Genomic DNA, 24,435 nt, shown 5'->3' on the forward strand with positions numbered 1-24,435 from the left:
AAACCGGTTTTTGCTAGAAGGGAGACAGGATTCGCTACTGGGCATGCGCACATCAATCTAACGTTATTATTATCACACTGTACAACAATAATACTGTTTTTGTATTATAGTAAGGGCTAAGTTTAGGGTTGGGGTAGGTGTAGACATTAAAAAAACACAATCTAATAGGTAGAAAAATTAATTTAATTGTTAGTCTTCCGGTCAGAGATGTATACCTTCTAGCCAACACAGGTAAACCATATAAACACGTTCGAGGTCTCGGGAGAATAGAGTAAATTGAACGATAGCGCCATCTGCTGTTTTGCAAGAGGAAGTTGCTCCATTGCATTTGTGAGAAGATATGGACGCATTTGTGAGAAAATCTGTCTGTACACGTGTGAGAAACCAAGTTTTCCTCACAAAAAATATACATATTTGCAACACACAATGCATATATTTGTAATACATCTGCATTTTCTCTCAAATTGACTTGTGTTTGTGCATAGTACTTTTTGTTTGTTTGAAAGGCAATTTTTTCTTTGCAAAGCAGATTGTGTTTGTTTGCAGAACGCTGTATTTGTTTGTTTAATTTTGGCACATAAATAACTCCATACAATTGCTGTTATTTCTGCATTGCTTTGCTCTTGACGAATATTTGCCTGTGTTTCTCTCTCTTTCTCTCCGTCTGTCTGTCTCTCGTTCCTCACAGGTTGAAACGTTCCCCCCTCGGTTACAGCGACACGGTTGCAGTTGCCATGGAGATGAGTTCCTCCCAGTGCCTGAGGAAAGGTGCACATTTTGGGAGGTGAGCTATCCCATCATGCAGTTCATTGGCATGACAGCCCCCACCCCACACCCCCCCGTATGTGCATATGTGATACAGAGAGAGAGGGGATGGCAAGAGGGCAAATGTCTGTGCTTGAATGAATATATTCATTAGAGTGCGGAGAGACAGGACGCTGCCTGCAGTGGTGTGTTTTCAGATCTGCTGTCCCACACACAGAGAGACCTCGCGCCCGGAATCTTAAAAAGATCTGACTTACCGGGAAATGCTGCCTCATTTTTATCAGTGTTCAAAGATAATGTCATGCATAATGAAAAATTAAACAGTGACAATGCTACTACTGCTACAACATTATTAATAATAGCAATTATTGTTATCACTATTAAAATATGAACATTTTAGATTTTGAAAATTTTGTCATAAGTTGTCGGTTTTGGACAACATACTGAAAAATATATTCTATTCTATAAATATATGATTATACTACACTATTACTACTAATATAAAATGAAAAGGAATATGTATATGAATCCATTATTAGATAATAAATAAATTACATAATTTTATATAGCATACACTATCAGTCAAATGTTTTTGAACAGTAAGATATATAATGTTTTTTTTTTTTTAAAGGTGTCTTTTCTGTTCACCAAGCCTGCATTTATTTGATCCAAAGTACAGCATATATATATATATATATATATATATATATATATATATATATATATATATATATATATATATATATATGGTTATATATATTTTAAAATGTAATTTACTCCTGTGATCAAATCTGAATTTTTAGCATCTTACAGATTTGACTGGCAGTGTATGTAACTATAAATTCTGTAATTTGTTTGTGGACACTTTATGGTGTTTTTTTTTTTTTTTTTTAACTCTTTATTCATCAACTTTAAATGTTTTTTTTTTTTTTTTTTGCTTTAAAAAAAAAGTCATATAGGTGTTTAAATTATAACAATATTCAGGGTTATTTTAATATTATTCATATGATTTTATAATTTTTATTCAGATGTTGAATTGGGTTTTATTTTTATGTTATAGATATAGATGTTATACATTATTAGATGTATTAAAAATAGTGCTGTCAAACAATTAATCGCGATTATTGCATCCAAAGTAAAATTTCTGGATTGCATATGTGCGTGTACCGTATATATTTATGTATATATAAATACAAACACAATGCATGTATAATTTTAATGAAAATATGTTGTTTGTAAATAATATTACCAATATTTACTAAACAAAACTATTAAAACAAGAAATGTTACTATTGTAATATCACTGTAAAGTGGATTTAATTAGTATTGTATTACTAAAAGTTATTAACATGTATATATTAGTTAATAATGTTATTGTAATATTTTACTGTAAAAGTCACATATTTAAGAAACAATAAAATAATAAATAAATATTTTAATGTTTTTACTACTAAAAAACTATTAAAATAATTAATATTGTAGTATTTGAAGTTATTGTAAAATAATTTAACAAAAAATATTTAACCAAAAATATAGTAAACAATATTACTAATATAATTTCACTATAAAATAAAATAAGTATTTAAGTAACATAATTAAATATTATAATAAAATGATTACTACTAGTGTTGTCAGATATTATCAAAACAAATAAACACTGAAAAAAGAAGAAAAAAAAACCAGAAATAAGATAAAGATATCGCTAACCATAAACTGCAATTTTCCACTTTAACTTTCTAAAGTGTCAAATTTAATTATATTTATTTTATTATATAAGATGCTTAGAATAGCTTGATCTGGCAACACTGACTACAACTACTACAAAAAGAAACAATTAAATTAATAATAATATTGTAATATTTGTAGTTACTGTAAAAGTAATAAAATACTTAAAATAATGTAGTAGTAATACAAATAATTAGTATTATAAATACAAACACAAGCATGTATGTATTTAAAACACGTTTGTATATTAAATATATTTATTAGGGGTGTGACGAGAACACGAGATTGGGTTCACGAGAACGAGACAAGATTTTTAAACTTTTTTTAAAGAAATCCTCAGTGATGAAATATATAGGGGAAAATAGTATTTTATTCAACAAAAATGTAGGTGCATTTTGATATGAACTTGTACTTTATGAAATTAAACTTCTATTTTAATGAATTATATTAGTTTATATATAAACATATAAACTAATGCTGCGTGATTCTGGATAAAATTTCCAATTTATACATTTTCTTTTATAAATTGGAGATCTCCATTCTGAAGAAAAAAGGGAATAGAAATCTAAACGAAATTACGTAATTTACTAGTGGTTCTGACAGAATGTTCATTGCTTAAGTCTATATTTGAACAAAATAAAAAAAATGAAATACACACAGTACACATGCATAGTGTAAACAAAAACTTATTTTGGATGCAGTTAATCACGATTAATCGTGTAACAGCACTATTTTATTTTTTTAAAATAATTTTATATTTACATTAAATTTAACTTTTTATATTCAATTTTATTTTTTGTTAAACATAAAATTAATTTATATACATTTTTTTTCCATTAGTTGCAAAGGCAAACTTTCTAATTTAAATCTAATATTTAAATGTAGTCTTTTTCAGCTTTATTTAAGTAAAGAAAAAAGTTTTCCATGGCTTTCTGGAATACTTGATTCTGATTGGTCAGTTGCTTCAGTCGTTTATTTGTTGATGCTACCTAAACTAACTGCTAAACTAAATCATTGACAATTGTTGCAGCTGATTGTCTACACTGTGCTAGTTTCATGTCTCTCATAGCACACAGTCTCTTTCTTCTCACATAATACAGTCATTTTAACTTAAATCAATCTTTTTCCAGGCACTTGGTGAATTTCTTCCTGGTTTTGACCCAGCTGGGCTTCTGTAGTGTTTATTTTGTGTTCCTGGCTGAGAACATTAAACAGGTATGTGTGAGAGTAGAGCTCCAGAAGTTCATTTTCTCCATATATAAATAGATTTTGATTATATGACAGAATGAAAACGATTGGAAATACACATTTCTAGAATGAAGACCAGCAGCTGCCAATCAGAATTCTTTTTTGTGAATGTAACAACCAATCAAATTAAGCTGTGTGTTTTTAAACAGGTGATGGAGGGAACTCATCTGAACAGCTCTGTGGAGACTGTGCTGTTAAACGGCTCAGAGGAGGGCGTCATTTCTCCTACAGCGCCTTCTGTTGCAGCTGCTTCGGGGCTGGATCTGCGGCTCTACATGGTCTTCCTCCTTCCCTTCGTCATCGTGCTGACCTTCATCAGAGACCTGAGGAACATGGCCGCCCTCTCTGCCATCGCCAACCTCTGTATGGCTGTCAGCCTCGTCTTCATCTTCACATATATACTCAATGTAAGTGTGTGTGTGTGAGGTCAAGATGCTTGATTTGGGGACAAAAATCGGATTGTGTTTTTTAACATTTTGTTTAATAAAAAATTGTGATTGAAATTTTTATTTTTTATAAAGCTAATAGTATATTATCAGTATTATTTAATAATAATAATAATAATAGTAGTAATAATAATTATTATTATTACTACTACAACTACTACTACTATTAAAATGGTAATATTTGTATTAATATTTTACTGTAAAATCAAGTATTTAATAACAATAATATAATTAAAATAATGACATAATAATAACAAATATTATTACCATTAATATTTACTAAACAAAACTATTAAAATAAATGTTAAGAAACGTAAAATAATAAAGTTTTTATCAAAACATCAAATATAATATAATTAATAATTATTACTATTACTAAAAACAATTAAGATGTATATTATAGGTATATTGAAAAGAAGTAATATATTAAGAGGTAATATTTTATTTTAATATTTTGCTGTAAAATAAAAAATGATTTAAGAAACAAATAAATTATAAATATTTCATTATTAATAACTACTACTACTAAAAAAACGATTAAAGTAATATAAATATAGTAATATTTGTAGTTACTGTAAAATAATTTAACAAAAATATTTAACATAAACAAAACTATTAAAATATTAAATCTAGTAAAATAAAAAATCTAGTATTTAAGGAACATAACAAAATAAATAAATACTAAATATTTTAATTACTGCTACTACTATTGAAATAGTAATTTGTGGTAATATTTTACTGTAAAATCAAGCATTGATAAAAATTATTTAATTAAGATGATGATGATAATAATAAGTTAGCATTATTACTATTATTTACTTAACTAAGCTATTAAAATAAGAACTGTTACTACTGTAATATTTCGCTGTAAAATATTAAAAAAACTAGTTTTTAACAAATTAAATGAATATTACTATTATTAAAAACTGTTAATATGTATATTAAGTCATACTAAGAAGTTATTGTAATATTTTACTGTAAAATAAAAATCTAAAAATTTAAGAAACAAAATAATAATTAATAAATAATATTTTAATTACTACTACTACTAGTATTAAAATAATATTAATATGTTTGTAGTTATTGTAAAATAATTTAACAAAAATATATAGTAGTAATAATTCAAAATTTCTTCATTTCAAATGCTAAACCATCAAGTTTTTATTTTGTCAAAAACCTCTTGGATCCCTTAAAGCTGCTTTTTTTGTAGTAAGAAGCCTAATTATCAGCACTCATTACAAATATGGAAATATCTTTGCATGTTGAATTTGCAAATCCACATTATAAGCAACTCAAACTGATGTAAGGATGAGTCTGTAATGTATTTACAGTGAGCCTTATCAGGATTTTGGTTTCAAATTAATCATGTCTAGTCTCATATATCCACTTTTGTAGTCAGGAATCCCCATTGTTCAGCCTAGAAAAAATAACTGGTACAAGCCTATGCATGCAAACTCTCACAAACTGCATGAAGCTACCAAATCACATTGGAAGCATTTTTGTATGCGTCAGATTGTCAGGGCTGTGGGTGGCTGGTATGTCTCCGACTGACACTAGATCTTTCCATGTATTGTTCCTGTACGTGTGAATGTGTGCGTCTCTCATCCCCTATGCTACAAAGAAAGCCTGCAATTATAATCCTGATGTGAAACCATATCATGCCTTCTATCGTCTCCCATTGTCTGTAGGATTTGAGCGATCCCAGACGTCTGCCATACGCCTCCACATGGAGGAAGTTTCCCTTCTTCTTCGGAACAGCCATATTTGCCTTTGAGGGAATTGGAGTGGTGAGATGATGATTCAGATTTTATTTATGTGATTTTTGATGCACCTACAATACACAGTGTTTGACGACAATCTATGTATTTTTTATTTTATCTCAATATTTCTTTTGGTATTAAAGAAATTGGGTATAATTATAATACAGTATTGTACCTTATAGTACATTTTTAAATATGACCGTATTTCCAATCAAATAAATGCAGTCTTGATGAGCATATGTGACCCTGGACCACAAAACCAGTCTTAAGTCGCTGGGGTATATTTGTAGCAATAGCCAAAAATACATTGTATGGGTGAAAATTATTAATTTTTTTTAATGTCAAAAATCATTAGGAAATTAAGTAAACATCATGTTACATTAAGATTTTTTTGTAAAATTCCTACTGTAACCCTATCAAAATGTAATTTTTGATTAGTGATATGCATTGTTAAGAACTTAATTTGGACAACTTTAAAGGTGATTTTCTCAGTATTTGGATTTTTTTGCACCCTTAGATTCCAGATTTTCAAATAGATGTATCTCAGCCAAATATTGTCCTATCCTAACAAACCATACATCAATAGAAAGCTTATTTATTGAGCTTTCATATGATGTATACATCTCAGTTTTGTAAAATTTTACCTTATGACTGGTTTTGTGGTCCAGGTTCACATATGAGACTTTTGACACCAAACTTTTGAATATATATATATATATGATTTTTTTTTGCAGTTGTTTTAAACTGTATTTTTGTTCATTTACTTTTGTTTTTTACAGTGTTACTCTTTGTGCTGTATTCATCAAAGAAACCTGAAAAAGACCTACTCAGCTGTTTTTAACATTTATATTTTATTAATATTAATAATAAATATTTTTGAGCAGCAATTCAGAATATTAGAATGATTTCTGAAGGATAATGTGACTAGAAAAATGAAGATAAAAATTCAGCTTTGAAATCACAGGAATAAATTACATTTTAAAATATATTCAAATAGAAATCAATTATTTTTTTTTTACTGTTTTGCTGTACTTTTGATCAAATGAATGCAGGCTTGGTGAGCAGTACAGACTTATTTAAACACATTAAAAACCATACTGTTCAAAAACTTTTGACTGGTGGTGTTTTTTTTTGTTTTTTGTTTTCTTTTTTGCAAGCTGTTCATTTACATTAATCGATCTGGAAGATGCTTAAGCAGCTTTTTTTTCTGGGAAAAATATATTTTTTATATATATTTAATAATATTTATAATTTACTTAAAAATTGTGTTATATTTACTTGGAAATAAATTACCAAAGAGTAAACACTGCTGCGAGGGATGGTAATAAATTTGACATCTTTTCCCCTTTTCTGACCACCATAATCAATCTCTCTCTATATTCTTTTCCTCTGCTGGGAAGTCTTTTTTTTTTTCAGCATTAAAGCAACTGGTGAAACATTTTTGAAAATTGAAAATGACCTTGCCGTTGTTAGCGCCATGCTTTACTTTTTGAGCTGCAGGATGCGTGATGTGCTTCTGAATTTGATCAAAGCAAAGTAGATCTTGCACACTACGTTTTAGACTAGGATTTTTGTGCATGTGATGCCTGGAGCAAAGTTTCACTGCCTACCAATCAATCTATACTTCTCTCTCACTTTGTCTGCGTAGGTTCTTCCATTGGAGAATCAAATGAGAGAACCAAAGCGATTCCCTCAAGCGCTCAACATCGGCATGGGCGTCATCATCGTCCTCTACGTGACCCTGGCGACACTGGGATACCTCCGCTTCAGAGACGACATCAAAGCAAGCATCACGCTTAACCTTCCACATGATTCCTGGTAAATATGACGCATATGCACTTAAAAAGTCCTTTAGTCATCAGAGAAGTGATGTGGTTGGCTCTTAAAGTTCAAAAGAAAAGTTTTTAGTTGAAGTACAGTTGAGGTGTAATAAGATACTTCACATAAAAGATGTTTACATATAGTCCACAAGAGAAAATAATAGTTACATTTATAAAAATTACCCTGTTCAAAAGTTTACATTAAGTAAGTGTTCTTACTTGAATGATCCACAGCTGTGTTTTGTTTAGTGATAGTTGAAGAGTTTGTGAGTCCCTTGTTTGTCCTGAACAGTTAAACTGCCTGCTGCTCTTCAGAAAAATCCTTCAGGTCCCACAAAATTAGGTTTTCCAGCATTTTTGTGTATTTGAACCCTTTCCAACGAGTGTATGATTTTGAAATCCATCTTTTCACACTGAGGACAACTGAGGGACTCTTTTGCAACTATTACAGAAGGTTAAAATGTTTAAAAGCAGGGGGTGAATACTTTTGAACAGTATGGAGAGGTGTACATTTTGCTTATTTTGCCTAAATATCATCTTTTTTTCATTTAGTACTGCCCTTCAGAAGCTAAAGAAGATACTTCTATGTTTCCCAGAAGACAAAATAAGTTAAATTGACTCTGATCTTCAAATTCCAAAAGTTTTCACCCCCCAGCTCTTAATGCATTGTGTTTCCTTCTGGAGCATCAGTGAGCTTTTGAACCTTCTGTAATAGTTGCATATGAGTCCCTCAGTTGTCCTCAGTGTGAAAAGATGGATCTCAAAATCATGCAGTCATTGTTGAAAAGGGTTCAAATACACAAAAATGCTGGAAACCCAAAGAATTTGTTGGACCTGAAGGACTTTTCAACTATTATTTTGTCTCGTAGACTATATGTAAACATCTTTAATGTGAAATATTTAAGTCAGTACTAAATAAACAAAAACATGCATTTTGTATGATCCCTCTTATTTTTGGTAAAACAATTAACATTTTTAATGATTCTTAAAGGGGGGGGGGGGGGTGTAAACTTTTGACCAACTGTAGAAATCTTTTGTAACATTATAAATGCCTTTACTGTCACTCTGGATCAATTTAATGCATCCCATCTGAGTAGAAGTATAATTAAAATAGTATAAATCAATACAAATAAAGTGATGCACATTGAGCTTCAGTGCTCATGTGGAAAAACCAGGTTCAAGTCCGGCCTGCATCATGTTACAATCCAACTCTCTCCTTATGTTTTTCTCGACTACATCCATGAGTAAAAAGCAGCAAAATCTGATAAATAACAATGCAAAAAGTCCCATCCATCACATCTGAGTTGTTAAGTCGGTTCAATTTAGTTATCACAGCACTCTGCTGTAGTCAAGTTAAATTCAGAGAACTAATATTAAACTCCTGGCTGGAGTCTTCAATGCATCCCCTGCGTTCACTGTCAGAAACATCTCGAGTGATTGATCGCAGCGGCTCAGGGGAACTTGAGATCAAATTACGGAGAAATCAAAACCAGCTGCTTTTAAGTTTAGATTAAACTAAAGCCTGCCATTTCCAACTAACTTTCACAGAGACTTTTATTAACAGTTAACGTATTTCTAGATCTCATTAGCATCCTGTCAGCCGAGGACAATCTGCCACCAGAGCCAATATCTGATTCAGCATCTGGTTTGTTGACGTATCCAGCAGTGACGGCAGTTAAACAACGATTTTTTTAATTATTCCGCTTGCGGATTTTTAATGACCTCGTACTGCGAGACTGCAGTATTTTATATTTCAAAATGAATTTGACAAGCTGCAAGACTGTTTGCCTAAAAGTGATTAAACTGGAATGGAAAAAATAGAATAAAAAGCTTTTTGAATCAATTAATTGAAAAGAATCAGCTCATAAGAGTCATTTGTTCATGAATCAGACTTCACTGATCACGCCGAAAGCTTGTTGTACGTGTGTTTTATTTTATTTTACATTATTAAACTTTTCATTATTTGTATTTATTTATATACTTAAATATAAATAAAATAGTATACATTTTAAAGTTACAGAGTTTGGGCTCAGTTGTTTATATATATATATATATATATATATATATATATAAATATAAATATATGTGTGTACTTTTATTCTGTAAGAAAGTAAAGTATTTTTTTATTCAGTAAAGATTTAATGTTACAAAATATTCTTATTTTTAAATGCTGGTTGATAGAGGTTAGATAGTGGAGGTTTGTTCCCCTCCCAAAATGATGGATGGATGCTACATTAGCCAATATTAGAAACCGTTACTCTGTTTGGCTATATTTAAATGCCCAATTGCAAAAGTTTTGATAGTAAGTGTCAAAAAAATGCAAAGAAAGTCAGCCATCGGTAGTGTTAATTTCGTCAGACGAGACGAGACCAAATATGTTCGTCAACGACCTTTTTTTTCATGACTAAGACGAGACGATGACAAGACTGCACCATTGTCCAAAAACGCTGACTAAGACTAAATTAACATGCATTATTGTTGACGAAAAAAGACGAGACGAAAATGTTTTGCATAAAATAAAAACTAAGATAAAATCTCTCTTCATTTTCGTCTACAATCGTCTCTGCTTTTTCATCAGCTGTTACGGCTTTAAAATATTCAAACTGAGCTTTGGCGCGCTGGCTGGCGCTGAGCCAGAGACGGACGAGCTCTGCACTTGTCATATAATCACAACTATGCAGTGTTTTTAACCACATAACGCTTATTTTAGGTTTCAGACATTTAAATACACATAAGTACTAGTAAAAGGAGACATTTAGAGTTTGTAAAATACACACATAGGTCTATGGAAGCAGCAAATAACAATCTATTCAAATATAATTTGCCGATGTGTTTTATTCATATCACATACACATAGGCTTAGTAACTAAAAAGTTCACTCTATTCCTCTTCTAGTTCACCAGCCACTTACTTGCATGTATTTCGGGAGAAACGGATGAATGTATATGTGCTGTAAATACGGCTGACAGGACTCTCTGAGTCTGAACAGCAGCGCGAACAAACATGGCCGCGCCCTTCTCACGTTACAGATTACGATCCAGATCATTTCTATAGGGTTTTAAACGACGAAACATACTAATTCACACATATTTGTGAATCGGAATATTAGATAGTTCATGGCATGGTAAGCAAGTGTGTGAGTATTCTGGATAAAAAAGGAAAAACGAAATAAAAGCGATCTATCTGTCATACAGTGTTATTGTGTCTGTGTTGTGTCACGTGACAAGCTTGATGCGTCGCCATGGAAACAATAAGGAGGAACGTTCTAAAATAATGGTCGCTTAAAAAAAAACTCACTCTCAGGGGTCCACTAGAATATTTTAAACTCACCACTGAAAGGGTTAATCATTTGTGAATGTGTCTCCTAAATCTGAAATTGAAAACCAGACACGTTTAACATTTGCATTCAACAAAAATCATTCAACAAGTGTATTTTGTCAGGTAATTATGACATTTAACCAATGTTTGAGATATGTGAAACACTTTTTTTACTGAAATGTGTATCAGTAATAATCTCAGTAATAATGTGTTATTTTAAAAAAAGACTACAATTTTTTTTGACTAAACCTAGACTAAAATATATTGTTCTTTTTTGACTAAAACTAGACTAAAATTAAAAGACTTTTAGTCGACTAAAACTTGACTAAGATACCTTGAGTTTTCTTTTGACTAAAACTAGACTAAAATGACGAGACTTTTAGTCGACTAAAACTTGACTAACAAAAAAAGATATGTGAATGACTAAATATGACTAAAACTAACAAGGACATTTGGCACAAGACTAAGACTAAGACTAAATTAAAAATAGGTGACGAAATTAACACTAGCCATCGGTTATTATTTCTCTCAAATAGAAAAAAAAAACTCCTAAACAAAATGAGATATTTTCACCAAATTTGACACAAAAAAAAAAATGTGTGGGATTGTGCCCCTTAGTGGTAAACAAAACATTAAAAATTGCCATTGACTACAATAGTTTTATGATAAAATGATACGTTTTTATCAATGCATTGGTGTACCATTACAAAACTTTATGTGTAGCATCTAGATTCTAGACCATGACCTGAAAGCATTCAAAACGTTTTGAGACAGTTCCAACTTGTGGTCAAAAGTGACAACCGATTATATTGTATTACTAGTGGTTGTTTTTGTTTTTTCACCCATTTTGACTAAAATCACCTTAAAATGACTTCAATTACTCATTGCTGCACTTGTTTTGATGCTTTCCTTGCCTAGTGCTTGGCCCCGTAATTGCTGCTTGCAGCTATATTACTGATTTTCCATCAAATAAATACAGCCTTGGTGAGCATAACAGACTTCTTTTAAAACAAATGTTACAGACTCCAAACTTTTGCACATTAGTGTAATTCTTTTATACTTTGCTACCAATTTGCAAAAACAAGCTATGAAACGGTTGAATAAATTCAGATCAAAAACATAAATTAGTTCTAGTATTTTTTTAAAAAAGGAACTGGTTTCAGTCTCATTTTTGTTTTTCGTCAACCCTAGTGTTGAAATCAGCACAGTGTGGGTTAATGATTTTTCAACAAACTCGTAGTCTGTGCATTCAGTTTCCTTTTGAAGTCGTGTTGAAATCCTGCATTGCATCATTGACGTTCTTCAACCATTAATTGCACATTCTGTGGTTTCTGACTGGATCGGTTCTCTGTTTCTCTGCAGTATTTATGTGTATGCGTATGTGTGTGTGTTGCAGGTCTAATCAGCTGGTGAAGGTCTTGTACTCGCTCGGAGTGTTTGTGAGTTTTGCGGTGCAGTTTTTTGTGCCGGCGGAGATTCTGGTTCCGCCCGTGTGCGAGCGCATCAGGAAGAGCTGGAGACGGGTGGCTGATCTCAGCCTTCGAGCGCTGCTCGTCTGCCTCACCTGTGAGTGAACAAACACACAAACACACACATACACACGCTTTTTATCCAAAACACAGTGAGCCGCCTCAATAAACATTTTAAGGCATCTTAGTCATGTCTTTTATGCTGAAAGCAATCCCAGAGTGTGTCAAGCTCAGTAAAAACAAAGAGGCAATCTTGTATTGCAAGTATGCTTGTATTTCAGTCAATACATTTTATTTAATAGAGTTGCACCATTAGCTTAGTATGTAGGCAGTTAATTTTGTTACGCTCTTCTTCTTCTTCTCCATTCTATTATCGTTTCCATTCTATTTTCTCTGCACTTCTTTCACCCATCCATCCGTTCGTTCTGTTCCTTGCTCCCCTCATTTTTCCCTATTCCCTATCTTCTCCTCGTCCTAATCCTCCCTCTAGTATTCATTGGTGATGAGAGGTGAGATAGTGGAGGTTTGGTCCCCTCCCAAAATGATGGATGGATGCTGTGAACCATTGTCAACCTGAAGGCTTTTGGATTAGTTTGATATATGTTTTTTATCTTTGGAAAAATTGAGTCTGCCACTGAACCGTGAACTACCCAGAGACCTAAAATATGAAAATAAATATTTGTTTAACACTGTCAGTCATGCAGGTACGAGTGAAGGAGCGTTTGCTGTGAAGAAAGAGAATGAGAGAGGAAGAGAGCATGTTAAGAGAATTGTGGGCACGCGCTGGAGAGTGGTTGAAAAAGTGAGTGATGGTGTGTGATTTTGTATTCAAAACGGAGAAAAATGGAGCAAGACTGCGATGCAAGCTGTTAGAACAAGATCCACCTATGATCATTATTTTAGTATTATTTTGAATGTTTCTATGTTTAGAGTTTTGGTTTTCTTTTTCATTATTTATTTCATCTATCCATCATTCAATTTATAATTTTAGCTATCTATTACTCATTTTTTTTGTTTATCGTTCCATCTATCCATCATTCATTAAATCAATCCATTGTTTCATTCATCCATTTGTGTCACTGCTCATTTTGTGTCCATTCATTATTCATTCTGTCAGTCCATCCATCCAACCGTTGTTTATCCACCCATCCGTCCATCTATCCATCCATCATTCTATCCATGCCTTTATCCATTGTTCATTCATTCACAGTTCACCCATCCAATCATTGTTTATCAATCATTCTTCCATCCATCCATCATTCTGTCCATCTATCCATTGTTCATTCTGTCAGTCCATCCATCATTCTTTCCATTGTTCATTCATTCATCCACTGTTCAACCTTCAATCATTGTTTATCCATCCATCCATCATTCTATCCATTGTTTTTGTCGGTCCGTCCACCATCCATCCAACCATTGTTTATCATTCTGTCCACTGTTCATCTATCCAACCATTGTTTGTCCATCTGTTCATCCATCCAACCATTGTTTGTCCATCTGTTCATCCATCCAACCATTGTTTATCATTCTGTCCACTGTTCATCTATCCAACCATTGTTTGTCCATCTGTTCATCCATCCAACCATTGTTTGTCCATCTGTTCATCCATCCAACCATTGTTTATCATTCTGTCCACTGTTCATCTATCCAACCATTGTTTGTCCATCTGTTCATCCATCCAACCATTGTTTGTCCATCTGTTCACTGTTCATCTATCCAACCATTGTTTGTCCATCTGTTCATCCATCCAACCATTGTTTGTCCATCTGTTCATCCATCCAACCATTGTTTGTCCATCTGTTCATCTATCCAACCATTGTTTGTCCATCTGTTCATCCATCCAACCATTGTTTGTCCATCTGTTCATCCATCCAACCATTGTTTGTCCATCTGTTCATCCATCCAACCATTGTTTATCATTCTGTTCACTGTTCATCTATCCAACCATTGTTTGTCCATCTGTTCATCCATCCAACCATTGTTTGTCCATCTGTTCATCCATCCAACCATTGTTTGTCCACTGTTCATCTATCCAACCATTGTTTGTCCATCTGTTCATCCATCCAACCATTGTTTGTCCATCTGTTCACTGTTCATCTATCCAACCATTGTTTGTCCATCTGTTCATCCATCCAACCATTGTTTGTCCATCTGTTCATCTATCCAACCATTGTTTGTCCATCTGTTCATCCATCCAACCATTGTTTGTCCATCTGTCCACTGTTCATCTATCCAACCATTGTTTGTCCATCTGTTCATCCATCCAACCAACCATTGTTTGTCCATCTATCCACTGTTCATCCATCCAACCATTGTTTATCATTCTGTCCACTGTTCATCCATCCAACCATTGTTTGTCCACTGTTCATCCATCCAACCATTGTTTGTCCACCTGTCCACTGTTCATCCATCCAACCATTGTTTGTCCACTGTTCATCCATCCAACCAATGTTTGTCCACCTGTCCACTGTTCATCCATCCAACCATTGTTTGTCCATCTGTCCACTGTTCATCCATCCAACCATTGTTTGTCCATCTGTCCACTGTTCATCCATCCAACCATTGTTTGTCCATCTGTCCACTGTTCATCCATCCAACCATTGTTTGTCCACCTGTCCACTGTTCATCCATCCAACCATTGTTTGTCCACCTGTCCACTGTTCATCCATCCAACCATTGTTTGTCCACCTGTCCACTGTTCATCCATCCAACCATTGTTTGTCCACCTGTCCACTGTTCAGAAATCCAACCATTGTTTGTCCACCTGTCCACTGTTCATCCATCCAACCATTGTTTATCATTCTGTCCACTGTTCAGAAATCCAACCATTGTTTATCATTCTATCCACTGTTCAGAAATCCAACCATTGTTTGTCCACTGTTCATCCATCCAACCATTGTTTGTCCACCTGTCCACTGTTCATCCATCCAACCATTGTTTGTCCACCTGTCCACTGTTCATCCATCCAACCATTGTTTGTCCACCTGTCCACTGTTCATCCATCCAACCATTGTTTATCATTCTGTCCACTGTTCATCCAACCATTGTTTGTCCATCTGTCCACTGTTCATCCATCCAACCAACCATTGTTTATCATTCTGTCCACTGTTCACCCATCCAACCATTGTTTATCCATCTGTCCACTGTTCATCCATCCAACCATTGTTTGTCCACCTGTCCACTGTTCATCCATCCAACCATTGTTTGTCCACCTGTCCACTGTTCATCCATCCAACCTTTGTTTATCATTCTGTCCACTGTTCATCCAACCATTGTTTGTCCATCTGTCCACTGTTCATCCATCCAACCATTGTTTATCATTCTGTCCACTGTTCACCCATCCAACCATTGTTTATCCATCTGTCCACTGTTCATCCATCCAACCATTGTTTGTCCACCTGTCCACTGTTCATCCATCCAACCATTGTTTGTCCACCTGTCCACTGTTCATCCATCCAACCATTGTTTGTCCACCTGTCCACTGTTCAGAAATCCAACCATTGTTTGTTTATCATTCTATCCACTGTTCATCCATCCAACCATTGTTTATCATTCTGTCCACTGTTCATCCATCCAACCATTGTTTGTCCACCTGTCCACTGTTCAGAAATCCAACCATTGTTTGTTTATCATTCTGTCCACTGTTCATCCATCCAACCATTGTTTGTCCACTGTTCATCCATCCAACCATTGTTTGTCCATCTGTCCACTGTTCATCCATCCAACCATTGTTTGTCCGTCTGTCCACTGTTTATTCATCCAACCATTGTTGTTTGATTCATCCATCCGTCATCCAACTATTGTTTATCCATCCTCCATCGTTCAGTCACTCTTTTTTATCCATTCATCTATCCTTCATTCCATCCATCCATTGTTTATTCTGTAAATCCATCCATTATTCATCAATCCATCCATCCATTAAACTATCTATCCATCTATTCATCCATCTATTAATCATGTCAATCTGTCCATCTATTGTTTACGGTCATCCATTACTCAATCTGTCAGTCTATCTATCCATCCATCATTCTGTCCATCCATTGTTCATTCTGTCAGTCTATCAATCTATTGTTCGTTCTATCCATTTATTCATTCATCCATCAGGTGTTCATTTTGTCTATCAATACATAATTTATTCCATCCATCCATTGTTAATTATATTACTCTAGTCATCTACATGTACATTTATTTAGATTCTTTTATCTGAAGTGACAAATGAGAAGAACAATAGAAGCGTTCTGACCAATAAGAGAGCAACAGTACACAAGTGCTATGACAAGTCTAAGGAAAAGGTCAGTGAGAATGATTGTGTGCCTCTTTGGGATGGCATTGGGAAGGCGTTGTTTACTTGCAGAATGCAAACTTCTGGTAGACACATAAGCCTGAACTAGCGAGTTTAGGTATATGGGTGCAGAGTCAGTGATTGTCTTGTAGTGAACATCAATACCATGAATTTGATGTAAGCAGCTATAGGCAGCCAGTGCAAACTGAAGAGAGGGGTGATGTGGGCTTTCTTTGGCCCATCGAAGATCACTCTCGCTGCTGCTCTGTCTAACTTTTCCTCAAACTATTCTTTCAGCTCTGTATCATTCTGCCCATCTTTTGTTCTACCTATTGTTATAGACATTATATCAGCTATTAATCTGTATTACAGCCATTGTTCTAGCTGTTATTAATAGTAACTATCATTCTAACCACCTGCCTATTGTTTCAGGTATTGTTTTTGCTATATATCATTCTAGCTATTTTTTTAGCACCCCATCTTTCTAGCAATCTACCGTGCAGTGATAGATGCTGTAGCTATTTATCATTCTATGTAGATACAATCTTTCTTCCTTTCCTCCCTCCCCAGTGGCCCTGCCTGCTATTCATTTGTCGGTCTTTTGTTCTATCCATCTCTCTGGTCTCCTTGGACATATCACTTTCTTCGCTTATAAGATTTCTTTTATTGCATCCATGACTTTCGTTCTCTTTTGTCCTGACCTCTCGGTCACTCGCTGATCTCTCTCTCTCTCTTCAAAGTTTCATGTTGCAACATGAAAGAAACACGGAGACCATTATTTAAAGAAAAGGGTTTGAAAAATGTTCACGTTAGTTGTTTGCTAAAATGCATTTAACAGTGATGAGTGAAACGATAGTGGGAAATGATGTTGAGTGGGATTTGATTTTATCAAATGAAGTTTTATTGGTTTATTGGCCAAGATATTGTTGGTTAATATTATTGCCTCTGCCCACACAGCAGGAAAGTTATTAAATTTGGATGAAAGATTATGAAAAACATTCCCATAAAATGCACATATAAGTTGTGTGCAGTAAAACCAGGGACATTTATTAGGAAGTAAAATAGCAGGGTTCCTATATTCTGAAAGCATGGTGATTACTTTAATTGGAAAGTGAAACAAAAGTCAAATATTTTTGAAAGGCCTGGAAAAGTCATAAAATAAAATGCAATTTTAAAATCCTTCACACCTTCATGCTTTGTGAGCAAATTGCTCTTTTTTTTTAAGGCAGTCTATAAAACTCTTATCCAGTAGTCACAAACATCTGAAAAATAATAGAAAAAGTAATGACTCCAGTAATGATATATCATTTCAAATGAAAATGACTTTTATATAACATTACAATTCATTACTTAACAAAAAAAAAAATCATGGGTCAAAAGGTGTGTATTTTTTTCTTTATTTTGTTTATCTTTAAACTTTATATAAGTTTAAAGATTAAATTAATAAAATGTAATAAAAAAATAAATCTTCTTTATATGAAATTATAAAATATTTATCTTTAAAATATCACATGCATCTTGTAGGTTTTTTTGGAGTGTTTTATGCTATTTTTTGAGGAAGTTCTAGAAGAAGTCTGTGGAAGTGCTGTTGTATGGGGTAATGAGCTCCGAAGGTTGCGGGTCCGTGGCCCGTGCTGGTAGATAAAAAAAAAAATGAAGTTCTCATTCTGTCACTCGTTCATGCTGTCTTTTATCTCTCTCTGTGTTCTTTCTGCCTGACGTGCTTCCTCCCTCTTTCCCTGTCCCAAGGCCGTCACCCCTCTGAGCGCTGTGATAGATTAGCGGGCACATCGCGTGTATGGATATACGTGAGTGTGTGGGTGCTGTGTTTTATATAGTGTGTTTGTGGCCGTGTGTGTCTTTTAAGGTGTGTGTGAGAGCTGGGGCAGAGTTGAGGGACTCGTTCAGTGTCTGCTCATTTATCTCAGTCTTCCTGAGGCTCTGTGAATTATTACCTGCCTGCCCTACGGAGACAGGCCTATCATGGAGCTCTCCGCTGAGGCCTGTCGTGGAGCTCCGTGATGGGGATTATCACGCACCTGCATGCTGAGGCCCTTCGTTTTCGAGACGTTCTCTAAGACGCCTCTGGCTTTAAGGTGTTTTGGTGGGAAGTTAAGTGGTTAAAGCTTAGTTGTTGCTGTTCTTTTAATATAATTTAATTTTTAGTATAAATGTAATTTTTTTCCTTAGCAATTTTGTTGTGCATTTTTGTCATTTGTTTTATTTATATTAGTTGTTAATAATAGTAGTTAAGCATTTTACTTTAAATACTTCAAAATAAACAAAAAAAAACCTCAATTAGAAAATTACAGAAATAAGAATAAAAATAATTTAAGAAAAAAATTACTGACAAAGGTTTAATAAATAAAATGTAAATAAATTAATGTTTTTTTGAATATTTAATTTCAGCTTTAGTTAACAAGAAAGGCTAAAATTCTTTCGTAGTTAAAATTTAAAAATTTAGGAATAAGAGTAAAATTAATAAAATAATTTTAGTCATCTTGAAATATGAAATTATTTAATATTTATTCAAACTTTGTACTGCCAAAAAAAGAAGTACAAGAATAAATGTTTATTTATTTTTATTTAATTTCAGTTTTAGTTAGCATAATATAGGCTGACTATATTATTCTAATAATGAAATTAGAATTTGTTAGTGTTTAAAATTAAGAGTAAAATGAATATAAAATAAGAAATACTAAATAAATTGTATTCATCTTGAAATATAAAATTATTTAACATTTTATTAATTTATTAACGTAACTGAATAAATGAATAAACATTAAATTAATTCAATACATTATGTAAATACATAAAGGTTAAAATGTATAATTAAAGATTAAAAAGTGTAAAATTAATAAATCCAAAAATTTAATTAATCTTGAAATGTTAAATTAACGCTGAATTAGAATAAAATTACTGAAATAACAGTTTAATAATTTTTTACAATTTATTTTCATGAATAAAATTAACAAAATAAGACTAATTTAAGAATAATAACTGAAATAAAGGTTAAATTAAAATGCATTTTTTAATATTTAATTTCAGTTTTAGTTAACGAAGGCTGACTATTTTAATCTAATAAATATGGAATTTATTGATACGGTGTTTAAAATTCAAAATTTAATATTAAAATAGTAAAATTAATTAAACTCAAACACTGAATAAGAACAAAATTAATGAAATAAAAAGAATTTAAAAATAAAATTACTTAAGTTTCATAATTTTTTAAATACATAAATATTAAAAAGTGTAAAATTAATATAAAATAAAATACAAAATAAATTTTCTTGAAATGATTTATATTCATTAAACTAGATAACGTTGACATGGATTGTCTCTAAAAACAAATATATGAAATGGCTACAGTGATGCTTGCTTCATCGTAACCATGTTTATTTGCATGCTTATGTTCAAAAAAAAAATCTAAAAATGAAGTCGATTTGTTGGTTTATCTCTCATATCATGAGCCAAACTGTCAAACGTTTATCCTGAGGGTGGCAGTAGCACACAGAGAGGAGAATCAGAAGCATTCATGCGTGTTTGTGAGATAGTGTTCAGAATGCACGAGTGAGAGCGGGAACCCAGTGTGTGTTACATGTTACTGGTTTCTTCTGCAACGGAGAGAAAGAGAGAGAGACAGGGAGAAGATGTAGCTTAGAGAGCAGGTGTGTGACACTTCACACTCCAGTCTCATGAATTAAACATATGTGTACAGCCTGAGTGTGTGTGCTTTTTATAAAAGACTGCGGGGAGCGTTTGCAGTCATTCCACTAAAAGCTGTCTATGTGTGTGGATATAAATTGTTGTGCCTTAGTTTTCAGGGAAAAGAGAAAGGGTTTTGTCTTCCATGTCAGCAGAGAAGATGAATATTGATTTTTGATTTAGTCCTTCAGCCACGATCCTCTGCATACACCCGTCCACAAAACCAGTCAAGTGTTAAACACAAACTGTAGTTTGAAACCACAACCAGATAAATCATGAAGTTGTTGCTTTGTAGCTTTTTGCGCAAACTGCTCAGAAATAACATTGGTCTCCGTCTGCATCTTTTTTTCTCTATTATAATTAGTGGTGACTGTAAGTATGACACTTTGACATGTAACATGTCTTGTAGTGTAAACAAGCTAAATTGACCAAACATTTGGCCTTAGCAACACCCTAGCAACCACTCAAATCCTTAGCAACACTCTAACAACCACCCACAACACATGAGCAACTGCATTGTGATTGTTTATCCCAACACATTCTAGAACAGTCTAACAGCTGTGTAGAACACCTTAGCAACTGCATAGCAACACCTTAGAAACTGCATAGCAACACCTCAGAAACTACCCACAACATATTAGCAACTGCATTGTAACACTATCCCAAAACAACTTAGCAACATCCTAGCAACCATCCACAACACATGGGCAACTGCATTGTGACAGTATTTATATCCCAAAACATCTTAGCGAACAGACTAGCAAGCACTCAGAACACCTTAGCAACACCCTAATGACCACTCATAACATCTTGGTAACATCCTAACAATCACCCTAACAAACACGAGTAACTGCTTGGTGATGTTTTTTGTATTCCGACACATCTTATCAAACAGACTAGCAATGACTCATAAAACCTTAGCAACACTAAGGTTAGGAACCACTCAGAACACCTCAGCAACCACCCACAACACAAGCAACTGCATTGTGATTTTTATATATCCCAACACATCCTAGTAAACGGTCTAACAGCTACCCAGAAGAACACCTTAGCAACTGCATAGCAACACCTTAGAAACCACCATTACACCATAACATCAGAAACTGCATTGTAACATTATCACAAATCATCCTACCAACCACCTACAACACATGGGCAACTGCTTTGTGATGGTTTTTATATCCCAACACATCTTAGCCAACAGACTAGCAACCATTTAGAACGCCTAGTTAACACCCTAGCAATCCCTCAAAACACCTTAGCAACACCCTATCAACCACCCACAGCACAAGAGCAACTGCAATGTGATTTTTTATCCCAACACATCCTAGTAAACAGTCTAGCAACTACCCAAAACACCTTAGGAACTTCTTAGCAACACCTTATTACACGGCTCTTTGGAATGCTTGATTCTGATTGGTCAGTTGAGACATTTGCAGGTTCGTTCTTTTCAAATAATCACCGCTCCAAAGTAATAACGCATAGCCGGTACTACTTGTATGTTTAAAATCCCTCCGTGCCAACAAAGATTACCGTTTGGCGCCATCTTGTGACAAACACTGGACAACCACAATTAACAATGGAAAATTTCGACATTAATCTATTTAAATTGTCTTACTAACGTACATAGTTTTATTGTTAGTCACGTGGTACTATATCGTTTCGCGGAAGGATAAAAATGTTAATTTAAAACAAATATGCCAATAAAAGGTTTCAAATTCATATTCATGTCCAGTTTTTTTCCTTATGTGGCAAGTAGCCGTGTAATAAGCGGGATAATGTACAGGCAGCCGGTAGTTATTGCGAAATAAGCCCCTTCAGTGTGATACAAGACTGATCACACTGTCGGGGCTTATTTCTGCGATAACTACCGGCTGCCTGTACATTATCCCTTACTTAGAAACCACCCACAACATTAGCAACTGCATTGTAACACTAGCACAAAAGCAACCATCCACAACAAATGGGCAACTGCATTGTTTTTTATTTCTTAACAAATCTAGATGTAACAGACTAGCAAAACACCCAGAACACCTTAGCAACACCCTAGTGACCATTCAGAACACCGTAGCAACCACTCACAACAACAGCCCTTCAACCCATTAGCAACTGCTTTGCTTTACTTCATATATCCCAATATGCCTTAGTAACCACCCAGAACACCCTAGTAACTACGTAGTAATGCCCTAGCAACACTCGTGACAGCAACCATGTGACACACCTACAAGAACACCTAGCAGCCACTTACAACACATTACCAACCGTAGTATAACACTTTATATCCTAACAAACTATCGAACACCTAGCAACCACCCAGAACACCATAGCAACACTACATTGTAACATTATCCTGCAACCACCAACACATGGGCAACTGCATTGGTTGCTATATCCCAACACATCTTAGCAAATGGAGTAGCAGTCACTCAGAACACCTCACAAACACCCTAACAACAACCCATTATAACAACCTATTTTATATCCCAACACAGCCTAGCAACCACTCCGAAGTCCTCATGAAGACTTTAGCAACCACTAACAACACATTACCAACCTTAGTATAACACTTTGTATCCTAACACACTTTTGCACACCTAGCAACACTCTGGCAACCCCCAGAACACTGGAGTAACTGTAGAGTAACACCTTTATTTTATCAATCATTTCACTTCATCATTTTATCATCAGCAACACCTTGGCAACCACTTAGATCTGTTTTCTTTCAAATGTCAAATTTTTCCCTTTCTTTGTCTTCATCTCTCTTACCCAGGTGTAACAGCAGTCATGATACCACGGTTAGATCTGGTGATCTCATTGGTCGGCGCGGTGAGCAGCTCGGCGCTGGCGCTCGTCTTCCCTCCACTGGTGGAACTGGTGGCGTTTCCCAGTCAACCTCCTCCTCCTCTCCTGCTCCTCAAAGACCTCTCCATCGCCACCCTTGGCTTCATCGGCTTCCTGACCGGGACTTACGTGACGCTGGAGGAGATCATTTATCCTGACGACCAAGAACAGACCCGTCTCCGTGACGGCGGGAACTGGACCACACCCACTACCTCACCTCCTTGAAGACCACACTCACAAACGAAGGACCAATCACGACAACAGTTCTATATTTAAAGGGCACAATGTCATTTTGAATACTCTAACGGCACACACGCTGCTCCCTGCGAGTAAAGGAGCTTGTCTTATAGAGTTAGAGGCATTTTTTTATATCTCAATTTGTTTTTCATTCCACAGGCACATGCCTGAGGTGTGCCGCTGTAGCACGGATGCGTGAGTGAGTGATGGTGTGCGTGGGAAATATTTCCTTATGGACTTTCCATGACTCCACCCTGTTCTAGATGGAATGGCTTTGGCTCCATCAGGTCAGTGGAGCGTATAGCATGACTGGCCGTCAGCATTTAACGCTGCGGGAGAGCGCCAGAGAAATATTGCACACTGTAAAGAATGTACGTTCTCGCTGACTAGAGGTATTATTAATAAACCAATCGTTTCTCCTGAGGTGTGTGATTTTTCTTTTTTGTTCTTTCTTTTTTTGACTGCTGCAGTATTCAGGGGGATTAATGAGTCTTTTATTTAATGACAAACATTGGAACGTTAAATGCATTGCAGGCTATTAAGTAAAAATACACTCTTGATTGTAGAAAAACAGCAAGTCTGCATTTCTGCGTTGAGGATTCAAAACAAGCTGTTTCAATCTATCTATAGTTTGTTGTCATTTAACAGTATTTGACTCATCCCTCAGATTTTAATATTCTATTTAATATCTATTATTTTAGTGTTTCAGAGTTTAGCTTTTATTTTAGTAATTTTGGAGGTTTATGTCTTGCAATTCTGACTTTTTTCCTTGCTATTCCGAGTTTACATATCACAATTATGACTTTTTCCCTCTTGCAA

The 24,435-nt window shown here is 34.3% G+C and overlaps 1 protein-coding gene across 1 annotated transcript in view; it reads left to right on the forward strand.

Annotated features, from left to right (window-relative positions):
* slc36a4 (solute carrier family 36 member 4) overlaps positions 1–24,039 on the forward strand; it is a 37,223-nt gene extending 13,184 nt beyond the window's left edge. The window contains exons 6-12 of the mRNA XM_073817870.1: positions 689–784; positions 3,621–3,705; positions 3,888–4,145; positions 5,873–5,971; positions 7,593–7,762; positions 12,479–12,648; positions 23,309–24,039. Coding sequence (XP_073673971.1) covers positions 689–784; positions 3,621–3,705; positions 3,888–4,145; positions 5,873–5,971; positions 7,593–7,762; positions 12,479–12,648; positions 23,309–23,604 — 1,174 coding nt within the window. The 3' untranslated portion in view covers positions 23,605–24,039. The remainder of the gene's footprint in view (positions 1–688; positions 785–3,620; positions 3,706–3,887; positions 4,146–5,872; positions 5,972–7,592; positions 7,763–12,478; positions 12,649–23,308) is intronic.
* Positions 24,040–24,435: the final 396 nt, after the last annotated feature.

This window comes from Garra rufa, chromosome 14, assembly GCF_049309525.1.
Source record: "Garra rufa chromosome 14, GarRuf1.0, whole genome shotgun sequence".
NCBI classification, from domain to species: Eukaryota; Metazoa; Chordata; class Actinopteri; order Cypriniformes; family Cyprinidae; genus Garra; species Garra rufa.